Here is a 27,090-nt window from a genome sequence, read left to right on the forward strand (position 1 = left end):
CCGTACCGGAACCATGATTTGCCATGGTAAGTGCAGGTATATTTACACCTTAAAGGTGTTTAGGAATGCCTGTATTGACGTAATGGTCGGGCAGCGGAACGTCATGAATGAACCCCTAAGGAATAGATGTTCATGCATAATAAAGGAGTTCTTGGAGAAATCAATATCCAAGCAAGGGAAATTCCTAAAGGCTTAAGAGTCTGGTTTTCCAAGAACTCGTTGTGACGTGGATTGATGGATGTAGGAGACCATGCCTGTATTTGGTTAGCAGGGACAATGCCTAAATAAGGGCTGCATTTTCTATGCCTAAATAAGGGCAATATGAATTGTACCTATATAAGGGCATAAATCGGGCAACCTATATACGGAATCTAAATCTACACACAACACCCAGTCCAGTTTCATACGAACGACATTACTGAATCCCAAACATACTAAACATATCTAAAAGAGTATCGCATGATCAGCTAAAACATGCTCAAACATATCTAAAAACATATGTCCTAAAAATGCATTACAAAACCATTGCTATGCATAAGGTGCTGTACATATTAAAAGCAGTATTTCATTCTAAGCATATGTGTGCATTGGAAATGCTAAAAAGAATGAACCAGAAATATATACACATGATGGAATGGCTCGTTAATACACAAAAAAGGGCAGGAACCATTCCAAATCAAGTGTTGATGTGACAAGGTGGCATAATGTCCCTGGAAGATTTTCAAAGAATTATTTTCTCTATGAATAGTTCTACTATAAACAGATTACTGTGCCTCAAAATGAAAAAAAAATAAAAAAAATTTGGAGAAAAAAAAATGAATCATAGGAAAAAAGTTTCAAAGTTAGTCCCTTGTCTGAAAAAGAATGAAGGCCAAATTCAGAGTCTCATCGGAACACTGTGTGCCTGAATCAAAAGTCAGTGTGTGGGCCTGGAGAAAACATGAAATCTTCTAATCCTGTAGACAAAAGGTCGTCTACCGTTGTAGGTGAAAGTTGGAATACCTCGTTTAGAAGATTAACTGCACATAGATGTGAACTATCGTATTCAGCATTGGTTGAATCAGCCATGTTCGAATCGGATGTTACCTACGTGCCTGATGTTTCTTCTCGTACCTCAGCAGTAGCAATTTGCGTCTGAGATCTCAATGAATGCCGTCATCTGGATTGGCAGCCGCTGGGGACGACACAGAGCATGGGACGTTACCCAGGGTCCAGCAGAGTATCGATATCGGTAGGCATGACTGATGGAAGTGTTAGACAGATGTCTAGCACACATTCTTCACCGCAGAGCAGGCCGCGTAGAACAGGCAAGATGCAATCTTGCCAGATTGGTCTGAATGACAGAAACCATGTGGTGTTTAATTATAGTAGACGAGGTAAACCCAAAATTTGGACGATACGCTCACGACACTTCATCTCCAAAAGAGCTCTATCCATGGTGAATTGGGTGTCGCTGGTGATTTGGCTTGTCATATCGTAGCAGTAGGATCAAAAATAGGATCCCTGCAACGAGTGCTAAAAGGAGCGGCAGTCCACCAAACAGAGTGCACTAAGTATGAAAATATGCAGAGGATTGCTTGAAAAGTTGCTAACAGACCTGCACACACGTTCTTAAATGCATGTATAATACCGCTCGTATCACACATGTTTAAGATATGACCTAACATTTCTGAGAAATGTACAGGGCAGTTTGTATACAAAAGGGTATGTATCTCGGCAGAAGTCCTTGCCACTTGGAGATCATAGGTATCTCTAGCCGAGGTCAGTGGCACGGTTTTCAGTAGAAGAATGGCTTTCATTCTGCTTAGAGTATCAATTTGTAGAGAAGAGATGTTCAGTGAAGGCCATAAAGGTGACTCCCTGACTGTGTCTATTTGTGGAAACAAGACTTGCATACAGCAAGTGACCCTGGATGTAACCGTAACTAGATATGAAATACTGGCAACATGCCACAGCAGCTGTGATCATTCAACATAATGTAACTCCCATTAGAAAGTTGGCCAACAATTGGATTAATCACTGCAGCCGGTGGACCTTGCAGATGACAGCATAAGTTTGTAGTGGAACCATCACAGGCCCCGTGTAAGTTAATACCCTGACAAAGGAGAGAACCGCTTGGTGCGTGTTCACAGTTTTCACCACTAAGAAACACTTCACGTTCCCCACTCCAACATCTGTGTGTGTAAGGTAAATCCCAGGATGTCTCTATGTATCCTTTACCCAACCTTTCATATCTGAGTACTGGTTTATGTTTTAGGCAATACTGAAAATGGAAAGTTGTAACAGGCAGAGTAATTTTACCATGTATGAGACAATCAGTAGCTGTTTTTTCTGCCACGGGAATGGTAATTTTTCCAGTCTTTCAATGCTCAGCACAGTGTAGTCTGCTCCCCTTTGTGCCAGTCTGATCTGTTTATCAGTGAGATTGAATTCTGAAAACAGTGACGTAGTGTTGATTAAATGCCAAGGCAAATAGCCTGCACGCAAGTTTTGTAGCGTCCAGCCCAATAACATGATAGAACGTAGCTGAGACTGACCATGCTGCAACATGACCAAGTCTGGTTCCATGAGGTCTATGACAGAAGACACAATGCTGTCCAATGAATATATTCTGGACGACAGAGTCGTTAACCCATTGTCTACTACAGAGAGAGTTTTCTCTAAATTAATACGATCAATTTCTCTTATTCGTTCTGCAGTCTCTGCTTGGGTAACCTTCCATGCTTCATTATAAGCAGCGTAGATACCGGCATATATGAAACGTTTTTGATGAGGTTTTCTTGGTCCTAGCAAGAAATCCCTAAGGTCTGCGCCTTCTTGAAGTAAAGTTAATTGTTGTTTTACCTCCTTCAGTGTAGCTTTCTGTAGCCAACCAAGGCAAAGTTTCCCTACACTGTATGTTGTTACTACCCCTGGATGCGGTCTTTGAACATAGCGTGGGTCTGGCCTATGATAGTGAAACCCTGTGTTTTGTTCAGGAATCCATCTTGACAGTTATTCGTGTCTGTGGGCCAGAGCAACCATTTTTTCGATTCTGTATCTGATCTGTTGTGATGCAAAATATTATGTACGTCGACCTCCCCCCGTATAGTGCTATTACTTGCAGGTATTGGTATGGTCGGTGTGTTCATGGCTTTGATCTTGGCTAATCCAAGGGAAGACATTTGTTGGACAGTGTCATTCAAAAACATTATTTGCTCAGGGATGATACAGGCTCTAAACAAAGCTTCTACACCCTGTACTTGCCAATCTTTTGTACCCCAGACAGATTTTGTCAAAATGTTGTCTTTCCAAAAGTCGAAAAACTGTCTAGGCAGTTGGGCAATAAAGGCTGCAGAATAAATCTGTTTCATATTGGTAAACATATTTTTCGTTCCGGTCTTGTTCACATTTTTAAAGTAAAACCTTTCTGGATTAGACAAATTGTAGCCTGAAAAATATGGAAATTTCATTGCAAAAATTTTCGAACTACCCTTTGGAGGTGTAGGACAATGTTCCCATTGGTTATACATAAATACATTTCTAGGTGATGCAGGTTTATGCAAGAAATGATGACCATAGTGGTTATAACAATACATTTGTTCACAGTCTGATGAACCCTCTAAATATTCATGATTTGTGAATACTGTAGACATCTCTAGATCAGACATGTTATTAACAGTCTCGAAGTCCCAATCATCAGAAAAGGTACTAGAGGTAATAAAGTCACTTAATGAAATCTTAAATAAGTGTGGAATCTTGAAAAGATCAGATGGGCCAAAAAATATCATATTCAGTTTGGTCCCAAACTATACCATCATGTATAGGAACGGCTGTGATGTTCACTGCTGACTAGTCTCTTACTTCACGATGGGATGATTTGTGTGGCTGGAGAAGTAAGTTCACTCTTGCTTGCTGTGTCCATTTGAATACATCTTCCACTTATCAGCATACCCAGAGTTATCACCAGAGCTAACCATAGTAGAAAGAAGAACATTCCCAAAACAATCCATAGTTCAATCTATGGTGAAACCAGATAAGTCTTTTTCAGGTGATGAAACAAATCTGTTGCTTGTTCTTTCAAAGTTCTTTGTGCTGGCATTGTTTCAGGTTTGCTGGGATCCTCAGAAAACGCATCAAAGTTAATGAAATAGCCAGACGCAGTTCTGTCAATGGTTTGAATTGCATCAGGATTTGTTGAATTCACTGGAACCATTGGATCACTTGTTACGACGTTTGTAGACAGGTGTATCAGGACGAACTGTTATTTGGGTTTCAAGAGGGATGAGTCTTTCAGTTTGAACCTCTTGGATTGTAGCCAGCGGAGTGCGTCTGCTACATTGTCGGAGTCCACTTGGCCTACTGCTTAGTATCGCCCACATAGTGTGGTTTGATCAGGTCGATGGACACAACTCTTTACCAGCAAGGGGCGGCAGTAGTATTTTTCTTGATCCGTGGTTTGCTAGGACAGGCAGGGCCGGACTGGCCGTAGCGGGCACCGGGCAATCCCCCGGTGCGCCGCACGGGTGGGGGCCGGTTTCGGGCCCCTAGGGGCCGTTTTCTGTTACAGGGCCGTTTTTGCAGCATAGCTGCAAAATCGACCCTGTAACAAAATCGGCCAAAATCTGGCAAAGAGCTCGGCGGCACCCCCCCCCCCCGGGCGGAGGGGGCCAGCCGAGCACATTGCTAGGGCCGGTTGTGGTTCCCAGTCCGGCCCTGAGGACAGGTACTGGTTGTCTTTAAGAAGGCCCAAATTCCTTCTTGTCCGCGATCTTTTCTCTGACTAGATCACCAAGCTTTGGGATCCAGACAGGCCTTGCTGGGACGGCCGGTTTTTCCCCAGTGATGGTTGGCTTCAGGAGCACGTTGCTTTGTTTCGCTCTTAGTTGATTTAAGTCCTGTAAAACAGCCAAACGAACTTTGATATCAAACTTTTTATTTTCAATCACTGTGCCTTGCATATCAAGGTCTGGAATCAACATTCTAGTTCCAAATAGCTCTTCATATGGAGTGACACCCCCTAGAGAACTTCTTGGCAAGTTGTTAAGTGCGTGCTGGACCCCATAAAGATGTTTGACCCACCCATCACCCAAACCTAATACCCTAGCTGTTATAGACTGCTTTATGTCCCGGTTTTTTCTTTCCACAACAGATTTTCCTTCAGGATAGAATGGAAAACAATACCGCAATGCTACGCCCAAACTGGCCCAGGCTTCTTTGTAAGCTCGAGAGCTAAACGCAGAACCCTGGTCAGAATGTAGTGTGCCTATTGCGTATGTGCCGATAAAGACTTGCAAATCTTTTATAACAGTTCGAGCATCAGCAGAGCGCTGAGGGCACATCCATAGGAACCTAGATTTAGTGCTCATGGGATCGCATTAGTCCAAGAGGACGCCTGCACGTAGATAGTCTAATGCAGTCTAATAATGGTGTCTGAACTGGGCTGGCTATGTTGTAGTCAGGTATCTGGTGGCGTTCTGTACTGCGATCTCTATTGCAGTCTATGCAGTTATTGAGGAAGATATGAATCAGTGTATTCATTCCTGGTCACCAGTACATCTCTTAATTTTAAAATTGTTTTAGAGATCCCCTGATGTGTCAGACCCTCTCCCAGATGTGCTTCGTAAATCAAAGCTGCTCTTCATTCCATGTTTTGTATTACCCTATTCCCCACTCCAGGGATTCGAGCAAACGGAACGCTGTTCGCATCAATTATATATGAGTGGACATTTTTTAGGTTACGCTTCACCGCTGCCTTTGCTTGAAGCATTGACAGCCAGCATTATTTCACTATTTTCGTTTTTGAACGAGTGATTGCAGCTACGGAAGCCGTTTGCACAGCCCCTTTCGTGGCTTCATCAGCCAATGAATTCCCTTCAACGTGAACGCCATCACGTTAATGACTCAGCGTGTGTATCACGTGAGTGTTTTGTAGTCCGTTTCGCAACTGAACTACTCGTTCCCAAAGCGTTTTATGCTTGATTGTGCCACCTTTTGCATCTTTGAAAACATTTTGAAGCCAATTCTGTAAATATTCATTGTATGATTGAACACAATAAAAAGAATCGCACACTATGTGTGCGGGGAATTCGCGATCCGTATTTTCAAGTGCCATTTTAAATGCTTGTAGTTCAGCTCGCTGAGCTGTACAAACTCCTAGAGATTGTGTTTTTGTGACCATTGGTCTGAATTTGCCATCGCGTACACAACCTTTAACGATCGCACTGTAAGCTTGTTTACTCCCCATAGCGAGTTGCGCAGATCCGTCAGTATAAATTATAAATTCGTACTGATCAAGAGGGAGAAATTCAGTAGGCAGAGGACATTCGTGTTCGTATTGCAGGAATGCTTGTGGTTTTAAATAAGGATCAAAAACATATTCGACATCAGTTGCAGCAAGAGAATTAACCCATTGTATCCATCTTGGATGTAAAGCTTTAGCATTCGGAATGCTAGCTTTAGTAACTGCCTCTAAGGCTGGTACAGGAGTCACGCCGATAATGCGTTTCCCCTGTGCTAGGGCTCTTTCTTTTGCTACAGCGGTTTGAACTGCTGTCAGAATCTTTTCTGTAGAAGTGAATTTAATTTCTGCTTGTGTATACAAGTGTGATTTGTATGCAATTGGTACTTTTTCACCTTCGTTAAAAGTTAAGTAGGTGAATCCGCATTGACCCGGAATGATTCGGATCGCTAAGTTGCGTACATTTACACGTGTTTGCAAGTGTTTAGTTGCTAACATGTCTGTTTGAAGGGAACGCAGAATTTCTGTGTGTTCTTGTGTCCAAATTGTGGCTTTGAAATCAGGTTTGATTATTTCATAGAGAGGTTTAACCCTCTCTGCGTAGTTTAGAATGTATGTTCTTCCAAAATTCAGGAAACCTAGAATCGACTGTAAGTTCTTCAGCGTTATTGGAGGTTGGAGCATCGCACACTTTTCTAAAACGTTGGCTGCCAGGCTTTTGCCTTTACTTGAAAGTTCATATCCTAGGATAAGGATGTTGAGATGGGCAATTCTGGACTTTTTAAAGTTGAATTTGTAACCCTCAGAGGCTACAAGTTCAAGTGTCTCTTCAGGTCATCATCTATCAGATCTATATCATCGACATATGACAATGCCTCGTCATCATAAATTTGTAGTAACTCTGTTACTCTTGCTGAGAATAACGCGGGCTGTTTTTGACCCCCTGTGGGAGTCGACAACATTGACGCTGCGTCCCCATTATTGAGAAAGCGGTCAAATATCTACTTTCAGGTGCAATATTTTGACAAAAGAAACCATTTGAAATGTCTAATGTGGTTTTGTACTTTTTACGCACAATGTTATTCATTAATGCTGTACTGTGTGCATTTTGCACTGCAAATGTTTTACAACAAGAGTTTAGGTGTCTGTAATCCAAAACTAGACAATATGTATTGTCTGGTTTGGAAACAGGAAACAAAGGATTGTTCATTGATGAGGTGCATGTTTCAATTACCCCTTGGTATTCAAGTTGATCTATGATCTCCCTGACTTGTTTTTAGCTTCTTGCTTAACCGGGTACTGCCTTTGTGCAGTTGGTTGATTTTTTAACTGGATTTTGTGGTGAGGTGAGTCCTCATCCCATCCTACATGATTCTTATATAATGCTGGAGGGCCAGGGCCACTGCCCATTTCCTGGCATAAGTATATTTTAAGTGTACTGGAACATCGTTGGAGAAGGCTGGCATGTCTTCGCCATGTGGGCACTCCCTGACAAATTCTGGTGGCCAGTCTTGTTCTGCTAGAAGTATATCAAAAACCCTTTGAAAGTCGCTCCCAAAAGAGTGCTTTCACTTTTCTTGGTATGTCTCCCTCCATCCGGAGTGTTATTTCAAATAACCTATGTGGAGAACTAACCCTGGTATCTGCAGTTTCAACTTGAATGTCCACATTCAAGTCCACTGTCTCCAGAAGCCCCTTCAGGTTCTGGCAAGCTACAGTAACTTCTGCTGCGCTGTCCAACATTGTCTGAGCCCATTCTCTGTTCTTGAGTTGTGTTCTCAGAATCCTCGGCATGTCTGATCTTCAGACCTGCTACTTTCTTTTTGGAGAATTGAGGTTTTGGTTTGTTTTTCTGAACGTGTTGATCGTCTTTGGACTTCTTTGTTCTCTGACCGTCCTCTTCTTTCGGATGTCTGTGATGATATCTGAAAGGTACGAGAGGAATGTGTATCAGTATCTTGATACCGGTCAGTTTTTCTCAAATTATCCCTATTCCCGAGGTTATACCTCCTTTCAGAGGGCTCCTTTTGAGGAGACCTACCGTGGGATTGAGAATCTTTTTCTTTTGAATGTTGTTTGTCATTTTCCCACTTCTTTTTAGAAGAGGTAGGATTGTTTTTAGTAAAGGCCTTTTCAGGACCTTCAGACAGTTGTGGTTTAACTATGTAATTCAATTAAATGTTGTATCTGATTAAGTAATTCTTCGTCTGACATTGTTTCAATGTCAGGATGAGGTGTGTAGCCGGCTAAAATCGGCCATGTTGCTTCTGGTCTTCCTAGTGGACCGAGCCTGGTAATGTGATTGTAATGTTTTAGGGTGCCTTTAAACCAGAGATCATGCTCCTGGTATGTGAGTGGAATTTCAATATCCTCGAAAGGAATATATTCCTCAGGTGGTTCATCTTCTTAGTAGAAGTGAAACGTTTTAGTTACTGGATTTGATTCTGGGAATACTATCCATGAATAGAATACTTCTGTCTGATGAGATTCATGTGCCTCTCACAAAAACTGCCCTACCACCTCTTGGTGTTAGGCCATGTTTGATAAGTTTTAGAGTGATGGCTCTCCTTAAATTTGGAGCGATGATTTTCGCATTTTCATCGGTTTTATCAAAACCTGCATAATCAAAAGCTGCTACGACTTCGTCGGGTACAGCTCCACCAGTATCGGTGTTTGTGCCGCTTTCGGTCATTGTTTAAAGAAAGTTTCAGAGCAAGTTTCAAGGGAACTATGATCAGGTGCACAATATTTTGTAACACTGTATCCTTCAACGTTGAACAAACCAAACAGCTAATACACAGGATTTTTGTTCTACTCCGCTATGGCGGATATTATCCCTACCCACTCCAGACGTCTTATGGAGTATTAGGAGTAGGGGTCTCTGAGAAAAGCACGACTGAGTTACTTCAGTATCTAGCATTAAATTAGTGCCTTACCAAACCGTTGGGCGCCATGTACTGTAGTTCCTATATCCCTGATAGGCTCTGCGCATTGGAATAATATACACTATAGTTTTGACACAGGACTGAGGTCAGTATGTCTTAATTACTTGTGTGTGCCAGCTAACTCAGAGGTCACTAGAAACTTCTCGAATATAAAAGAAGGGATTAGTTTCTGACAACCGCATAAACATGACAACTTTGTTTCCCTTAGAGTCGGAACAATCTCAGAACCGTGGAAACAATAGATAACAGTTTCACTCAAGTCAATCGTGCATGCTTCGTTTCTACAGAGTTGTACAGAAATAGAGAGACTGGCGTTTCAATAAAAAGGGGGTTTATTGAACAGTCTTATTTCTCATGCAAGAGATATGAACTGCTACAACCGTGAGACAGGATGTGAAGTACAATACGTACAGGGTTAGCAGTAAGATAAAATAATACTGCAATAGTATGGTTTTTAGCTATGACATATATTCATAAAATACATACATAAATAACACAGGCTAAAATGTGAATACTCATCTGATGCTTCTAAATAGTTCTACTTCAGTGTACCTAACCTAGGTGTAGTACAAGGTAAGAAGTAGGTGCTGTTTTCTAAAGTATAGCTAGCTATAGTTTTAGTTTTGCCAAAAGTTTCTTTAAGTTCTAGTCTGCTCCATACCTTAGAATGTGTGAGGTTGGAATCTCTTTCCAGGACTCGATATCTAACACCCCGCAAGGGGAGTCAGAAACACTGGAGCTGGATTCTCTGTAAGGAGGATGACAGCGTCTGGTCAGTGCATCAGGCGGGAACTCTATCTCCTTCCGAACTTGCCGTGGACAACCGCAAGTAGGCAGTCGAACTGGACCGTACCGGAACCGTGGTTTGCCATGGTAAGTGCAGGTATATTTAAACCTTGAAGGTGTTTAGGAATGCCTGTACTGACGTAAAGGTCGGGCATCGGAACGTCATGAATGAACCCCTGAGGAATAGATGTTCATGCATAATAAATTAGTTCTTGGAGAAATGAATATCCAAGCAAGGGAAATTCCTAAAGGCTTAAGAGTCTGGTTTGCCTAAATAAGGGCTGGATTTTCTATGCCTAAATAAGGGCAATATGAATTGTACCTATACAAGGGCATAAATCGGGAAACCTATATACGGAATCTAAATCTACACACAACACTGACTGGTCTCAGAGAGGGGACGAGGTTTATAGTTTTACTTGGACAGTGCAGCGGTCTCCTCTGTGGCCTGAGACACCACCCAGCTACATACTACGGGAAGTGCACTGGGGCAAGGCCTCTGTACCTTGTTACTGAGTACATTATGGTTACATTCAGAGGGGAAGATGGGATGGACATAAATGTAGGACTACATAGATCCCTGTTAGAGTATGTATGAGAAGTACTGCACTGCCAGATGATGCCAAGTTTTTAATATTTATGTTTTTCTTTGATCATTATATCACTGTTACTGGTTCACCTTGCTAGGGATATGCAGTGCCTTTAGCATCTCAGTTGCATTCCATGTTGCGGCAAGTATTTTCCCCACATCTGCAACTTGATCTATGCACCATATGTATTCTATATGTGAAAGTACTGTATACTGATGCTATATCTGTACTGAAATAAAAACAAGTAAAAAAATAAAATAAATAACAAACCTGCAATTTCTAAAAATTTCTGTGACAGAATACTCTAGAAAATGGCAAACGTCCTAACATACAATGGTAAGCACACCCTTAATCAATTACATTCACCCCAAGTACCGGATAGGTATAATTACTCTAGATTGTAGATACCACACATATATCACTTAAGTAATGATTAGCACAAAATAATTTTCTAATTTATGTTCCGGGTCACACTAAAATACACAAAGTCCACACTGTTCAGATTCTTCAGTTAGGTGTTTTTTATTCCTGTTGTGGTTGCATCCAGCTCGAAAAACTGCCACTATGCCAGCACGTGTTTCATCTCCCCTTAGACTTTATCAAGGCGATTGGCAAAACGCTGGTTGTCCATCCGTATTATAATGTGGACCAAAGTTGTCTATCTCTCACGAATGAATATGTATCCAAAGCTTAAAACCTGATTACTTGTCTTCAAAGGGTATCTGAATTCTCTCCAGAAAAAGAAAGTGCACTCGTCACGCACTACGACTGGGTGTTAGTGACCTCGGAAAGATGAAATTCTAGTCCATCTCCTTTCCGTATAAATCAAAGTTAAAATGCCAGTAGGGAACCCTGATAAGCTCCTCTCCGTAAAACGATAGCAGTATCTCCTCCAACAGATTCTCGTTCTCCGAACGAGAATCTGTTGGAGGAGATACTGCTATTGGGAGGAGCTTATCAGGGTTCCCTATTGGCATTTTAACTTTGATTTATACGGAAAGGAGATGGACTAGAATTGCATCTTCCCCTTATTACTAAACTGTCGAAATATTACTGTGAGCAGACCGCCGACCTCTCCCCCAATCACAGATTGCAACTCATTCATTTCAAATTTCTCCATCGGCTATAACCACACCAGCACAATTGCAATGCATGGGCCTGAAGGAAGAGGCACGCTGTGAGAGATTCTCATCGCCATAGGTGACGTTTATGCAAATGTCACTGGGAAAAGGTACCGAATACACATCACTGTCTGGAGAGAAGTCAATAAGCCCACTGTGTATGTAGGCATGTTATATATGAAGTGTCTTACCTCACCATAAATTCCTGACATTTCTTCCTGCCCTTACTACGATTCTCTATCGAAGACTAGCTGTTGATAAGACATCACTATGTAACATGTAGTGATGTAATTATGTGCTGGATTTGCTCCTCTCCTCTCCCCTTGTTTTCCCCCTCCTAATCTCCCCTTATCCACCTGTTTCTTGTTATTGCTACAAGGCCATAGCCTCTGGTTGTTTCTGCACTTTCTAATCCAATAAATAGACTAAAATTGTTTAAAAAATGTAATACAACAATATATTTTAAACACATTGGTGCTATGTTTCAGTATCATTAATGCATGAAAAATTATGTGTTTGAGAAATATCTTACCATTTATGGTTTGCATGGGTGAAAGTGTCTTGCAAATGATCACAAATTAAAATGTATAACGTAATCCAATAATATACTTTATATTGAAGTCATTGTCCGTATGAATGAATGCAGATAGACATAACCAATGTTTTTAAAAATCATTTTTGCATCTACTTTTGTATTTATTAATACACTTCTCTTTGAGGAATATATTGGGGAACCATCAGATCATGACAGTTTAGGGTAAAAATAATTTCAGTTCCCAGTGTTATTCTGGTGCAATATATCCTCAAACTGAAAGGAATATACAATTTTCAATGTAATAAAAACTGAAACTAGTAAGGCTGCCTCCTCAGGCATATCATGCCAACACCATAGTTAAAATATAGTTGGGCATCTACAACCGACGGATCTATGTTGTGTTGGTATTTCAATCATGCAATTATGAGGTTTTTATCCTCAGCTGTGTCAATTACTGTAATGTTGGGGTCCAGGCCATGCAACATTACTTCTTGGGAAGATTAAGGCTCAAAGATATAACGATGCCCTTCCAGTGAGGTAATTGTGTGGTGTCACTTTCACTTCTCCTGGCATTTTGGTAAATCATATCCAGTTCACCAGCAACTAACTGAAAATGTGGCTCAGCTGCCTTCCTCTTCCTTGTCTGCTCTACGCTTTTGGAATAATTGGGAGCTGTGGGGGTTGGAGAAATGTCACTTTGAACAGCAGCTTCCTTAACTACTCCCCTGATTCTGTTACGGTTACCATATGTGTTTATACCTTCCGGCAAAGCAGATGTTTTCCAAAGGTCGTATTTGCAACAACCTTTAAGCTGTTTACTGAACTAAAACTGAAAAAAAGTAACAAAAGGGCACCACCATTGCACATTCAACAAGTGTTTCATGCATAGTACTTATGTCTTTATCTAAGATTACACAGTTTAAAACATGCCTATGGATTGCAGAGGAGCAAAAGGTTCGGTCAGAGCAGTAGAAAAGTGCAATTTCAGTTGGCCTTTAATTCTCACTTGTACAAGTTGTCTTTAATGCCTCGTACAAATCTCTTCTTCAATGAACTTGAACTCAACGTTAATTGGAAATACATTATTTTTGCCGATCCACTGAATAAACTCAAACATGGTAAACAATTAAGTATTAGAAGTAATACTAATACCATTGCCCTCACCACCCTATTACTCACATATCTTCAAGGTCAAGTGTGTAATGCTGGGTTTTAAATAGACAATGTTTAAATAGAAGTAAGCATAAGGAAATCAAAAACATTTAATTAAGATGTGGATCATGAAAATGGCAAACAATGATAACAGAAGACTGATCACATAACAGTAATACAAATTTACACAAATTGTATTAACTCATCGTAACTACTGGTCAGAAGCTCAGTGTTTGAACTGCAGTAGTTACCTAGCTATTCAATGGCTGTGGAGAACTGTCTCGCTTTATTGAAGAAGGAGAAAGGGGTAAGACAAAACAAACGTTTTATATATAGTGAGAGTGAGCAATCATTGACTGACAGAAAAGAGAAAAAACACTAAACAAACTTTGAAAGAAAACACGTATTGTGTGCATATAGATCAAAATGAAAGTATGATTAGAGATCGTGACAGCTAGTTGATCAGTGGACAGGTGCACATAAAATGTAAACCTCTTCATCGTGGCAAAACATATTTGTTCAAGGACTGGGTATGTTTTCTATAAATGTATAAAACAAATGATGGCTGTATTTTGCATTCATCCACTCGTCAGGAAGAATCTATTTGATTGATGTGCCTATGTGAGAATTTGTAACTTGTTACTTTAAAAAATGTTTTTATGGAACTATAGTGTGTTCCATTTATACAAATTAAGTAAAGTATTACTGTGTAAGGAAATGTTGGTTTATTTTGAACAGGTAGTCTAAAAATAACTCATCAACACACCTTAAATTCTAAACAATATCAATGGGGGCAGTAGACAAATGTAATCATATAGGTTAACCCATTACTCCAAATCCATAGCCCTAAAATCAAACTCTTAACCCTATTATCCAACCTTATAATATAATCCCATACATTCAGCCATTTAACTGTAACCCAAAGTCTTAACCCAGTAGCCTTCATCCATAACCTTGTACCTAATCTTCTTAACCAGTATTTTTAAAGTCTTGAGGAAATGCCCCTGTGCGAGAACAAAAGACTTTAGTATACTTCAAAACAAGTGTTAAGTGTGTTCCCTTTGACATATATGGTACAAACCCTGATCACATTGATTTCCCACTATTATACCATCTTTATAAATAAGGGAAATTCACACATTTTTACTTTTAAGCTTTTGGACTATTCGTCTACATCCAGAGAATAACGGCATGCAGTACAGAGTACATACTGCAGCACTTCAGACAGGAGCTAGCGCAGAGATCGCCCTGCACAGATGCTATACTAGAATTGACATTGCAACTGGTGGTGTAGTTTGGTTGGTTGAAGTGACCACAAGTGGCAATTCCTCAGTACATGGAAGGCTAGGTTAATGCTACTTTCTGTCCTTTCCGACCTCCTCTCCTCTCAGAGACACAATAGTTGAGACATGGACCTGACGCAAGTATTTTCTGGAAAGTAGTGTCTAGAGTTGAGACCCAAAGCGTGCACCCTTCAGAGAATCGGTTATTAACCAGAGAATAATGGTTTCATATGTAACATTTGCCAATCCATAACTTAATTTGCATTAAATATTTATTAAGGTAGGCATGATGCAATGGTTAAAGGTGGTGTGGGCAGACTTCTCAAGTTTCCATGGTCCAAGCTTAAGTAGCTTATCCAGATTGGTATTTGAATTCTGGGACCGATTTAGTAATGGGGATAAAACGACAAAGTCCCAGAATGCAAACAAAAAATCATGGACTGAATGAGTTCCTATCGCATGGGCAACCTGAAACCTCTGTGTGGACTCCTACTCGGCAGTGGACAACCATCAAGGACCGAGCAATACTTTTGCCTGTATACAACGTGTACTAAAATGTACACAATGATGCTATATAAACCCCCCAAACATGCTGTATGCAAACCAGAATTAACACAGAATCAAATAGAGTCATAAATACATTTTCAAAACGCTTTTTTAGTTTTCCGCATTTTAGTATCGATGTTCATTATTAGAAATTAAAGCATGAAAAACACACCTATAAAAGGTCACGTTTTTCCATAACTTCCTTGCTAAATTACAGTTTTGTTCAAACTATTTTGCTATTTACTGTAGAATCAAAAAGTATTAAAGAACGCCATTCTAGAAAGGCTTGCCATATATACCGAAGTGCATCTTGGTTGACATGCAATGCTGTTCTGAAAATGTATTTAGGAAAGACACCACAGCCTCCACCTCTGACAGCAATAAAGTAGAGACAGTTATCCACAGCACTAGACAGGGAGGTCGTTGAAGGTTACCTATCTACATGACGGCTAACAGTTTGCTTAAAGGCAGCGACAGTTGCCCCATGGTCCAGCAGGGGCCCTCTTTTGTAAACTGTGTTACTGAATGCATACCCATCAGCAGGCGGATAGTCTGGTACTGTGGGTGGCTGAAAAACACAAAATATAAAGTGGATTACAGGAGGAAGCATGCTTACTATGCCACTTTTTATTTCTACATCACTGCATGGTTAACAACATACATCAGTACAAAGAAATGCACATCCATCAGGAAAACCTCGACAGTTAATAGCATTATTTAAGCACAGTTATGCCCACATTCAGTTCGCAGTGTCATTAAGTTATGCACTGATGCACAGTTATATATGGAATACCACATATATTGTACACATCTTCTTATATTATTGAGGGTGTTTGGGTGCATGATAAATGTTCTGCTTTGTGGTGTTTATATCAAGGTTAAAGTCTTCCAGATTTGCACCAAAGTTGTGTGGATGGGTCCTTCCACTCACCAACAGACCATTTCCTACTCCTGTTGAGACTTGTCCCTGTCATTTTGAAGGTTAATTTTTTTAATCCAATTATTGATGCCTTCTTAGGAAGACTGTATATTACGGTTAATGTGATCAGTTGCGCATCAGAGTATGTGTTTGTGTATAATACAGTGTGAGTTGGTGTCATGTGGCCCAACTGGTAGATGACGGCAGGAGGATACAAATATAGACAATGAAATAAGACTTGGAGGAGATTTAGGAAATGCAGATTATCAGCCTGCAAAAAACACTGGGGTAAAAAGCAAGCATAAAGCAGGGTAAACCAAATGTTAGTATGTCACAAACCTTCTGGGGAGCATCGGCTAAGGGTAACCACATAGCAGATGCAGGTAATGGAGAATGTTGCACTTTTTCAGGCTTTGCAGTTGGAATTGAGTTGTACGGAGACACCTAAGAAATGGAAAATATATTTGCCATCAGTTGTAATGACAGTTATTTCCACAACCATTACTTGATACATTTCTTCAGGAGTACATTCATAGCCGATGAGCACACGAAAATGCTTCCTACTCAAAGAATAAAGGCCATCGTCACCCAATACATGAGAAAGTAAAGTTAAAACCTCCTTTCCATTTTCTCTCAGTAATTGCACAATTTATTGATGATGGACGCGGTGATCCATAAGTGTACACAGCTGTACCGACCACAGTGCCCCCTTGAAACACAGAAGATAGTGGCCAAAGTATTGAAGTAAACACATGATAGTCTAACTAAATGGAAGATGTAATAGTAGAATGGATTTTAGAGCAGGGCAGGTGATTAGGACTGTTTCAATTATACGTATTCTAGATTCTCTAGAACACAGTCTAAAATTAGGCTTTCTAGATCCCCTGATCCCAAACACTTTGTTGATTTGTCAGAGTCAGCTGGACTGCAACACCCTGCAACCCCCTGAGCAGTATTTGCGTGAGATACGTTTCAGGTAATGATCAATCTTGTGAAATGTCACAATGAGGATCAGTGGGACCATAACCCTCCATCATGATATAAAGACACAGGCAATTACAATCATATCCTAATGCACAGAATACAAACAATAACTATAATAAAAACAAAAAGAACAGTAGCTGTGTAGTTCACGAGTTACTCTGTGAACAACAGAAACTATTCCAAGATATTGGTTGATCAGCTTTTTATCAACCCCACTCTCCTATCTTTGGCTTACAATAAAAAACTCCGCGCCAGAAGAAAAACCTAACTTAACTTTCCAAGACAGTTCACACTCATAACTGGTTTGACCAATGAATTACAATTCATTTATTTATTTTTAAGATTTATATAGCGTGAACTAGACCCAAGGGCATCAGAGCCCTTTACAAGAGTTGCATATAGATCAATTACAGCAACTATAACCATAGGTTAAGGCTTAACAGGAGTTACATGTGCATCATTTACAGCATTTACAGTAGGCATAGCAGAAGCAGGAGAGAAAAGAAGTAATAAAATACAGGGTAAGAAGCAGGTAAATAGGGCACATTTACAGGAGGTGGTTCGAAGTGGGGAGCAAATGTGGATACAGGATATGGAGGGGGTGGGCTATCCAGATGGAGTTGGGATCAGGGTCAGATGGCATTGTGAGATTGTTGGATGGGGTACTAAGTAGGTCAAGCAGGGTAGGAACGTTGATAAGTCTCAGTAGGTGAAGGCTGAATGCGTTTCCAGTTAGCCTCCAGCAAAAGCAGGTGATTCAATTCTGCATGGTCTATCTCAATCTCCTGGAACAAAGTTCTTGTCTAGCTCTTCACACTCTATTCCTAACATCTATTCCATTATCCGGTCATTGTTGAATCTTTCAGAGTAAACAATTAGCAGAAAGTGGTCAAATGCCATTTACTTATTTTCATTCTGTGAAAAAGAGCTCTTTGAATTATAATACTAAGAGAAATGAAATTAACAGCTTACATTAAACATTGTTCATGACTCAACAATTATTTTAGTACAGAGAAAGCAGCTCAGATTAAATACAGCGAATATAGTCGAGTGACTTGTTTATCATGTTGTAAGAAAACTGGACATTAAACAAACATTCGTTCTATATTTGTCATTCACCCATAAATGATTAACAGTTGTAACTTAAAAAGGGGGATACCTAGAGGAGGAAAACATGATAACTATAACAATAAAAGAGGAAAAGGCAAGTATGCTAGAAAATAATCTTAAAGTTGAAGGAAAAGGAATATGCTACTTACCAGTATGCATCTGTTCTTGGCATGTAGAGCTGCAGATCTATACACTGTGCATAGATCGCCATCTGGTGTTGGGCCCGGATGTTTGCAGTTTGTTTTTCCTCTTGGAAAGTCTTTGGGAGTCACGAGGTTGGTGACTCCTCCTCTGGTTAGCATTGCGCATGGGCTTCGGCTCCATCCTCAGATTGTTTTTCGCCAGCAGGGAAAGATGGAGCGTAGTAGTAACAGTAATGAAACCCATGTGTATTGTATCTAAATAAGATAAGACTGGAACGGATACAGGTAGCCGGGGAGGCGGGTGGGCGTGTATAGATCTGCAGCTCTACATGCCAAGAACAGATGCATACTGGTAAGTAGCATATTCCGTTCGAGGCATATGAGCTGCAGATTATACACTGTGCATAGATTATATAGCAGTACCCAACCCTAGCGGCGACCACCGGCATCCGTTGCAGTCGTTTGAAACAGTGTTTTTAGTACGGCTTGGCTCACACTAGCTTGTTGCTTGGTTTACACATGTACACAGTAATGTTTTGTGAAGGTGTGCGGTGTTGACCATGTCGCTGCCTTGCAGATGTCATCTAGTGGTATGTTCCCTAGGAAAGCCATAGAAGCCCCTATCTTCCTTGTAGAGTGGGCTTTAGGGGAAACCGATAGCGTTCGTTTTGCTTTGTGGTAGCAAATCTGTATGCATTTTACAATCCACCTAGCTATCCCTGATTTGGAAATAGGGTTGCCTTTGTGTGGTGGGGAGAAGGAAACAAATAGCTGTTTGGTTTTTCTGAAAGTTTGTGTTCTCTGGATGTAGTAAAGTAAAGCCCTTTTAACATCCAGTGTGTGTAAGGCTCTTTCCGCAACTGTTTGGGGTTGCGAGAAAAAGACTGGTAATTCTACCGACTGGTTTAGATGGAATGGAGAAATGGGTAGAAATTTGGGATTGGTGCGGAGTACAACCTTGTTGTGATGCATCTGAAGAAAAGGTTCCTGTATAGTGAGTGCCTGTATTTCACTAACTCTTCTGAGGGAAGTGATGGCCACTAGAAAAGCTGTTTTCCATGTGAGAAATTGCAGCTCGCACTTATGTAATGGTTCGAAAGGGGGTCCCATTAACCGTGTGAGGACTATATTCAAGTTCCAAACAGGTGAGGGTGGCACTCTGGGTGGAATTACTCTTTTGAGGCCTTCCATAAAGGCTTTGATGGCAGGCACTTTGAAAAGTGAGAGGTGCTGCCTATTTTGTAAATAGGCAGCAATTGCAGCGAGGTGTAACCAAATGGAAGTATATGCTAGGTTACACCTTTGTAAATGGAGTAAATAACATAGAATGTGCTGTATGGATACATTTAACCCCTTCCATGCTGCGCAAATTCCGCCGCTGTGCTGACGGAATCTTGCGCGGGCGTGGTCATGACGGAACGGTTCCGTCATGAGCACAGCTCAACCGTGGCTCATGACGGAACCGTTCCGTCATGAGCACCGAAGGGGTTAAAGGATTGATTGCGTTGTTGTGGCAGTAAACAACAAATCTTTTCCACTTTGCTGCATAGCACGCCCTAGTAGTAGGGCGTCCAGCTTCCCTGATAATGTTCATGCAATCAGGGGGAAGGTTAAGGTATCCAAATTCTAGGACCTCAGGAGCCAGATCGCAAGGTTGAGTTGAGCTGGGTCCGGGTGCCTGATCTCTCCATGGTTCTGGGTTAGGAGGCATGGCAAGAGGCGTAGCTTTTGGTGTGGTACTACTGAGAGTTCCAGCAGTGTGGTGTACCACGGTTGTCAGGCCCATGTTGGAGCTATTAGGATCAGAGTTAGGGAATGCTGCTGTAGCTTTCGCACCACTAATGGAATTAGTGGGAGAGGTGGAAAGGCGTATGCAAATTTGTTTGACCAGTTCATCCATATCGAATGGCCTTCGGACAATGGGTGTGGATATCTGGCGGCGAAGCTTGGGCATTTTTTGTTTTCGTGGGTGGCGAATAGGTCTATGTGCCCCCACTTCTGAAAGAACGGGTGAAGAACCTGTGGGTGAAGTTCCCACTCGTGGATCTGCTGTGTCTGTCTGCTCAGCAGATCTGCCACGGTGTTTTGTACTCCTGGGACGTGTTGGGCTAGGAGAAAAATCTTTTGTGGAATTGCCCATCTCCATATGCTCTGTGCTAACAGAGAGCTGTGGAGAGTGTGTGCCCCCCTGTTTTTGAATGTAGTACATGGCAGTCATGTGGTCTGTGCGAATGAGGACTGCTTTGCCTGAAATCTGCGCCTGGAAGGATTTTAGGGCGAGGAAGATCGCCAGTAACTCCAGATGGTTGATGTGGAGTAACTTCTGTTGCAGCGTCCATGTGCCCAGTGCTGTGAGATGTAACAGATGAGCTCCCCAGCCAGAGAGCGATGCATCTGCCGTTAGGATTATTTGTGGGACCGGGGCCAGGAACGGTCGACCACTGTAAAGGTTTGTGGTGTTCCACCACTGCAGAGAGCGATGGGTGCGACCGTCTACCAACACCAGATCTGTCAGTTGTCCCTGGGCCTGGTTCCACTGGCGCGCCAAGCACTCTTGGAGTGGACGCATTCGGAGTCTTGCATGGGGCACTATAAAGATGCAAGAGGCCATCATCCCTATGAGCTGCATAAACACTCTTGCTGGGAGAGAGTGTTGACATAGGAATTTTTGACGCAGCGCCTGTATTTTTGCAATCCTGGCAGGATTGGGATAGGCTATGGCTTTTGAGGTGTCTATGGTGGCACCGAGATATTGTTTTGTGTGTGATGGTACCAGGTGGGATTTTTGATGGTTCACCGTGAAACCTAGCTGGTGAAGTAGTTGGACCGTAGCGGCGGTATGTTGCACACATTGTTGGTAGGACGTGGCTTTTATCAGCCAATCGTCCAGATAGGGGAAGACGTGAATGTGCTGTCTTCTGAGGTGTGCAGCCACTACTGCCAGGCACTTGGTGAAAACCCTTGGTGCTGTTGTTACCCCGAATGGGAGCACCTTGAACTGGTAGTGTTGTCCGTCTACCACAAACCTGAGGTACTTTCTGTGAGACTGGTGTACTGGAATGTGAAAGTACGCGTCTTTCAAGTCCAGAGTGGTGAGAAAATCGTTCTGGGACAGAAGTGGAAGAACCTGTTGGAGGGTTACCATGTGAAAATGGTCTGAATGAATGTAGGTGTTTAGAGGTCTGAGATCTAAGATAGGTCGTAGGGTCTCGTCCGTCTTTGGAATTAGGAAGTACAGGGAGTAGACCCCTAAATTTTGTTGATTTATGGGGACCTGCTCTATTGCTCCTTTTTGCAGGAGGGAGATCACCTCTTGTGTTAGTAGTGCAGTATGTTCTTGAGACATAGGGCGGTGCCTGGGTGGAATGTTGGGGGGTGTAGATGTTAATTCTAGGCAATACCCTGACTGAATAATTTGTGTCACCCATCTGTCTGAGGTGATTGTCTCCCAGACGTGAAGGAAATGTTGTAGTCTGCCTCCGACCGGAGTGGAATGGTCTGGAGGGAGCGGGGGAAAGTCATTGGGCAGGAGGTGTGGCAGAGCGGGCGGTATTTGTTTTGCCTCTGCCCTTATTATTATTGCCTCTGTATCCGCCTCTTTGATAACCCTTCGTGAAGGTAGATTGAGGAGGGGATTTATAGGACGTGGATGCACTGTCTGAGGAGTAGCCTCTGCCCGTGCTCCGAAAGGAAGAACGGCGAAAGGAGCGCCTGAGAGTCTGTGTTTGTAGGGCTCCCATAGATTTCGCCGTGTCTGTATCTTTTTTCAAATTTGAGGGCTTCGTCTACTTTCGGGCCAAATAGATGATCTTGGTTGAATGGGTGATTTAATATAGAGGCTTGAAACTCTGGTTTGAACCCTGAGCCAGGCATGGCGACGGAGAAGGACACTGGTGTTTATGGCCCTGGAGGCTGTATCTGCTGCATCTAGGGCACATCGTATCGAGGTATTGGTTATTGTCTTTCCCTCTTGAATAAATTCATTAGACCTAGTCTTGTACTTTTCAGGGAGATGGTGCATGATGGTCTCTAGCTCATCATAATGCGCCCTGTCATATCGGGCCAACAGTGCTTGCGTATTGGCAATACGCCATATATTGGCCGCTTGTGACGCAGTGCGCTTTCCTGACGCATCTAGGAGCTTGGACTCTTTGTCAGGTGTGGGCGCCTCGCCTGACGCCTGAGAATTTGAGCGCTTCCTAGCTGTAGATACCACTAAGGAATCTAATGGTGCAGGGCCTTTAATGTAAGAAGGGTCTGTGGGGGCGGCTTTGTATTTCTTCTCTATCCGAGGGTTTAGGACCCTGGCCCTGACTGGGTCTTTAAAAACCTCAGGGGCATGTTTAATTACGCCCCTTAACATAGGTAGAATGGCAGTGGACCTATGTGTATCGTCAATGGTGTCTAGGAGAAAATCCTCCTCAACTGGGTCGGTATGTAACTCCACCCCGTGGTAGTGTGCCGCCCGTTGTAACAAATGGTGAAAACCCAAGGAATCTTCAGGAGGGGATGGCCTAGATGGATAAAGGTCATCCTGTGGGACATCTGGGATGTCCGGATTGTTATAATCATCCTATGGGTCTGGAGATCCAGTAGGGGTGGGATCTTGTGGCACATCTGCTGGATCATAGTAAGGGTCCCCCAAATCATCTGGGACAGGAGACAAGGTGGGGGAACGATGAGGTGGAGGGGGTGGAGGTGGAGGGGTGGGGGTGGAGGTGGAGAGGGTGGAGGAGGTGGGGAAGGCACCCTGAAAGGAGAGGTAGCAATGTCCTTTCTCTTTGGAGGTGAAGGTGGAGCTGGCTTGTCCAAGTGTCTCTTTTTTGAAGACAATGTCAAGTGTCCAGTCTTTGGATCCTTGGTGAGGGTTTTTTGCAAAGGATCCGGTGTGAAAAGCTCCTGTGACACTGGTTGTTCGGTCGGCGCGGAAGTTTTCGGGGCCGACGGCTTTTTAGGTTTGTCGAAGCCGTGCTTCCTTGGAACCTCCGTTTTTTTGGTCGGTGCTGAAGAAGATCTCGGCACGGGAGTGTCGGTGCCGAGGGTCTTGTGAGGTTTGGTCAGCGCCGGAGGAGCAGGTTTCGACACCGAAGACTTCGGTGCCGGGTTCGGTGTGGAGGTGGAGGCCGATTTTTTCTTCGGTGCCGAAGGGTGTTTCTCGGCACCGGTGGTCGGCTGGCTCGAGCCCGAGCTGCCGGAAGGCTTAATAGGCTTCTTTACCGGGCCCGAAGGTGGGGTGTGAGAAGCAGTGTCTTTGGTCTTGCCTAGGCCCGGAGGCGAAGGTGTGACCGAAGCCTTTTTCGGTATCGGCGTGGGAGGGGGAATTGTACTCACGACCCGCTGCGCCGGGGTGATGTCCTCCACATCTGAGTCGTCGGCCTCGGAAGCGCCGACGAGGTAGTCGTCCTCCTGTTCGATGTCCTGCTGTCCCGGAGCTTTGACGTCGTCCCCGAAGAGGTCGACTGGAGCGGAGGTCAAGGAGTGCGCCATGTTGCGTCTAGCCTGTCGATCTCGAATGGTCTTTTTGAGCGAAAAGACTTGCAGGCGGGACAGTCTTGGGCCTCGTGTTCTGGGGAGAGGCAGAGGTTGCACACCTCATGGAGATCGGTGTGGGGAAACTTGGACCCACATCGAGGGCACTTTTTGAAGGGAGTTCTTTCCATCAGCCGAGACCGGAGCCGGAATAGGCCCGAAGGCCGCCGTCGACCACCGGAATCGAAGAAGTGCCGAAGAGAAGATGAGTAAGATGATTTATATCTTTGAAGAAGCTCGATGAGCGAGGATTTGTGCGTCGATCGGTGAACTGGGGAGTTCGGAACCGGAGCGTGTAGTATTACATCCGAGCCCGATGGCGGAAAAAAAAAATCTGAGGATGGAGCCGAAGCCCATGCGCAATGCTAACCAGAGGAGGAGTCACCAACCTCGTGACTCCCAAAGACTTTCCAAGAGGAAAAACAAACTGTAAACATCCAGGCCCAACACCAGATGGCGATCTATGCACAGTGTATAATCTGCAGCTCATATGCCTCGAACATTTTCATTAACAACAGTTATGAAATATTTTGAAGAGATGCAAACCAGCTATGAAACACAACCGAAGCAGGAGGATAATGGATACATAAAGTCAGAGCAAATACATGGCTAAGGATAGGAATTCTGAGAAAATAAAAACAAGATAAAGAAACTGAACATAATACCCCAAACCTGATGGATCCGAATCAGCAGAACCATACATTTTCCTGTGGCAATTATGCTACAATATCTTTAGCAAACATCATTGCTTTTTTCACGTTTTTTTACAGGTCCAGGCTAACTTTGGCCTTGTGTGTTGAGGTTAGCTTGCTTAGGCTGCAGCAATCCTTTTCAAAGTAATGAATAGTATTGGATCTGCTTTTAGGTTAGGGGATTACTGTATACCGCTTTAGTCAATGACTAGCTATGGCTGCAGCTTCCTTGTCCTCACAATCTCCAGCAGTGCCCAGTGTTTACCGATTTGGGGAGAAGTCCTGTACAATGCTTCATTTTGTATTTATATAATTGGCACTAGTCTATTTCCATTTACCCATCTCTCATTCAATAATTTCATCAGTGGGGTTTGCAAGGGTTGTGAGGTGTGGCTCTTCATTGCTTTTGAGCCTTATTTAAAGAGTCTCCTTTGCCCAGCCATTGATTGTCTGCCTCATTTAAAGTTTGAGTGAATTCTGTGTTTTCAGCAGCAGAGCCGCCATCAGAAAAATCCTGTTTGCCTCACTACCGGTGCAAGAAAGGGTTTGTAGGGCAGCCCAGTTTATGGCATGCTTTCCGAAGCTATTTTCACAGCCTTTTTCCTTTCTGGACAAGTTAGAGAGATAGAAGACAGATAAACAGATAGTCAAATAGATACTACATAATGAATAACCTGTAGTAAGGTTCAATATTGCTTTCAAAAGTTTCAGGTGATGACAAATCATCTGGTCGAAGGCTGAATGGTTTAGAAATGTCAACTGAACACCAGGATGGCAAAATAGGATAAATAACACGTTAACAGTAATGATTATTTATGTATTTTGGGGGAATTTGCTAAAAAAGGGCTACTTTCCCCAAATTGCAGCGAAGAGTGAGGAATCATTGGGATTTGTTTTCTTTACCGTTGTTGAATACATTTTTGGCAAAATTAGAAATGGTGAATGTCAGTAGATTTATACATTTCTGTGGCAGCACCGTTTACCACAAAATTATGGATTGACCACAAGGGGTGCATAATTTGTTAAGTGATTTACGCTACTAGAAATGTTGCTTCTAAATCAAATAGATGAAAATGATACTGCCAGAGAATTGACACAATTTGCGTTTTTGCTCGATAATTTAGTAAACCATGTTGCATAATCCTAGTAGCCATTACAATGGTAAAGCTCTGCAACTTTTTGGGGGGCTGACATATCATGATGGTGAAATGTTATTTCACAGGAGACTGTGAAATGTTTGCCATATTTCATGGCCCCCCGGTGATTTTTTTTTTTTTTAAAGTGACATAGTTAGAAGTTGAAATAAGAACCACTGTTTAAAAAATGAAAAACCAATGAAATTCCCCACTTATAGTCAGGGCCACTGGAATTATGCAGCAGGAGAGGGCCAAATTATGTGGCCGGGGTGTGTTTTCCAAAACTATAATTTATAGTTTAGTGAACTGAACTACAAAACCCATCCAGTCACGCACTGCTTATGACCTCAGACATTACATCACCCTCATGACCTGTCAAATAACATCATTGATGACATCTCAAATATTTGATAAGGAAGAAAACCGAAAATGTATGGAAATGTCATCGCATTTTAGCTTGCTAGAATAACCATAATTTGTACGGCAAAATGAACCAACTAATTTTGTTAATAGCTAAAGGAAACGGCTTGAATTTAACAGTTTTATTTTGCTACATGTTTATAATGGATATAGAATGTTAGCACTCAAGTTATTCATAAGAATACTGTGGGAATCTGCATTACGAAGGCAGATCGAATAGTCGAGTCTTCTCCTGCACTGTTCCTAAATAGTGGAACCACCACCTGCCAGTATACATAAGAGCCTCTTCCACACTCGTTGAATTTCGTAAGAATCTGAGGAACAGGCTTTTCGAGTAGTTCCACTAGGCTCTAGGTGTGCCTAAATTCACTAACTGCTGGATGCCCTTCCGGGTGAAAATGTGCTCTACAAATCTGCATAACATGATAAACCCTCTACCCCAAGAAGAGATATAATGCAAGTCCTTAGATGACTGTGGCAGCCAAGCAATCCAAGGAATACAAGAATGTAACATAATATACACGTACAATTACAACATATCTGCAAGACTGGTTGATAAATCTATCCTCGACTACTAAAATACAATGGGCAGACATTTCCTTTTTTTAACAATATATTCTTTCAGTTTAATCACAGAACCCTAATCAGGATTCCACCACATTATCTAGTTGTTACACTTCTCATCCAAAAAGGACAAATAATTTTTTGCCCACATACTAAAATGTTCCAAAAGTTGTTCATTACTTCAGAAGTCATATTTCTATACCATCCAGAGGGCTTCTTGCAGTTCTAGATACAATTATGTCTGGTACTCTTATGTCAGCCTATGTTTATTTTTTATCAACAGTGTAGTAACTGCTTCCTCTGTTGAGAAGAACAAGTATTTACATCTAACCGAGATGAATGACAGTCAAATGGGTTCGTTTATACAGGTGCCAGTCTTCAAAAATCTTCTCAGGAGTATGTCTTAAGCACAAGT

The 27,090-nt window shown here is 42.2% G+C and overlaps 1 protein-coding gene across 20 annotated transcripts in view; it reads right to left on the reverse strand.

Annotated features, from left to right (window-relative positions):
- EPS8 (EGFR pathway substrate 8, signaling adaptor) overlaps positions 1-27,090 on the reverse strand; it is an 861,544-nt gene that overhangs the window by 119,834 nt on the left and 714,620 nt on the right. For 11 of the 20 annotated variants that reach the window (XM_085652642.1, XM_085652650.1, XM_085652653.1 and 8 more), the window contains 2 exons: positions 16,437-16,541; positions 15,613-15,746 (listed from right to left, as the gene is read on the reverse strand). In XM_085652642.1, coding sequence (XP_085508768.1) covers positions 15,613-15,746; positions 16,437-16,541 — 239 coding nt within the window. The remainder of the gene's footprint in view (positions 1-15,612; positions 15,747-16,436; positions 16,542-27,090) is intronic. The other 9 variants (XM_085652654.1, XM_085652660.1, XM_085652662.1 and 6 more) reach the window with 1 other exon arrangement.

The sequence above is a fragment of the Triturus cristatus genome, chromosome 4_1, assembly GCF_964204655.1.
Source record: "Triturus cristatus chromosome 4_1, aTriCri1.1, whole genome shotgun sequence".
Lineage (NCBI taxonomy): Eukaryota > Metazoa > Chordata > Amphibia > Caudata > Salamandridae > Triturus > Triturus cristatus.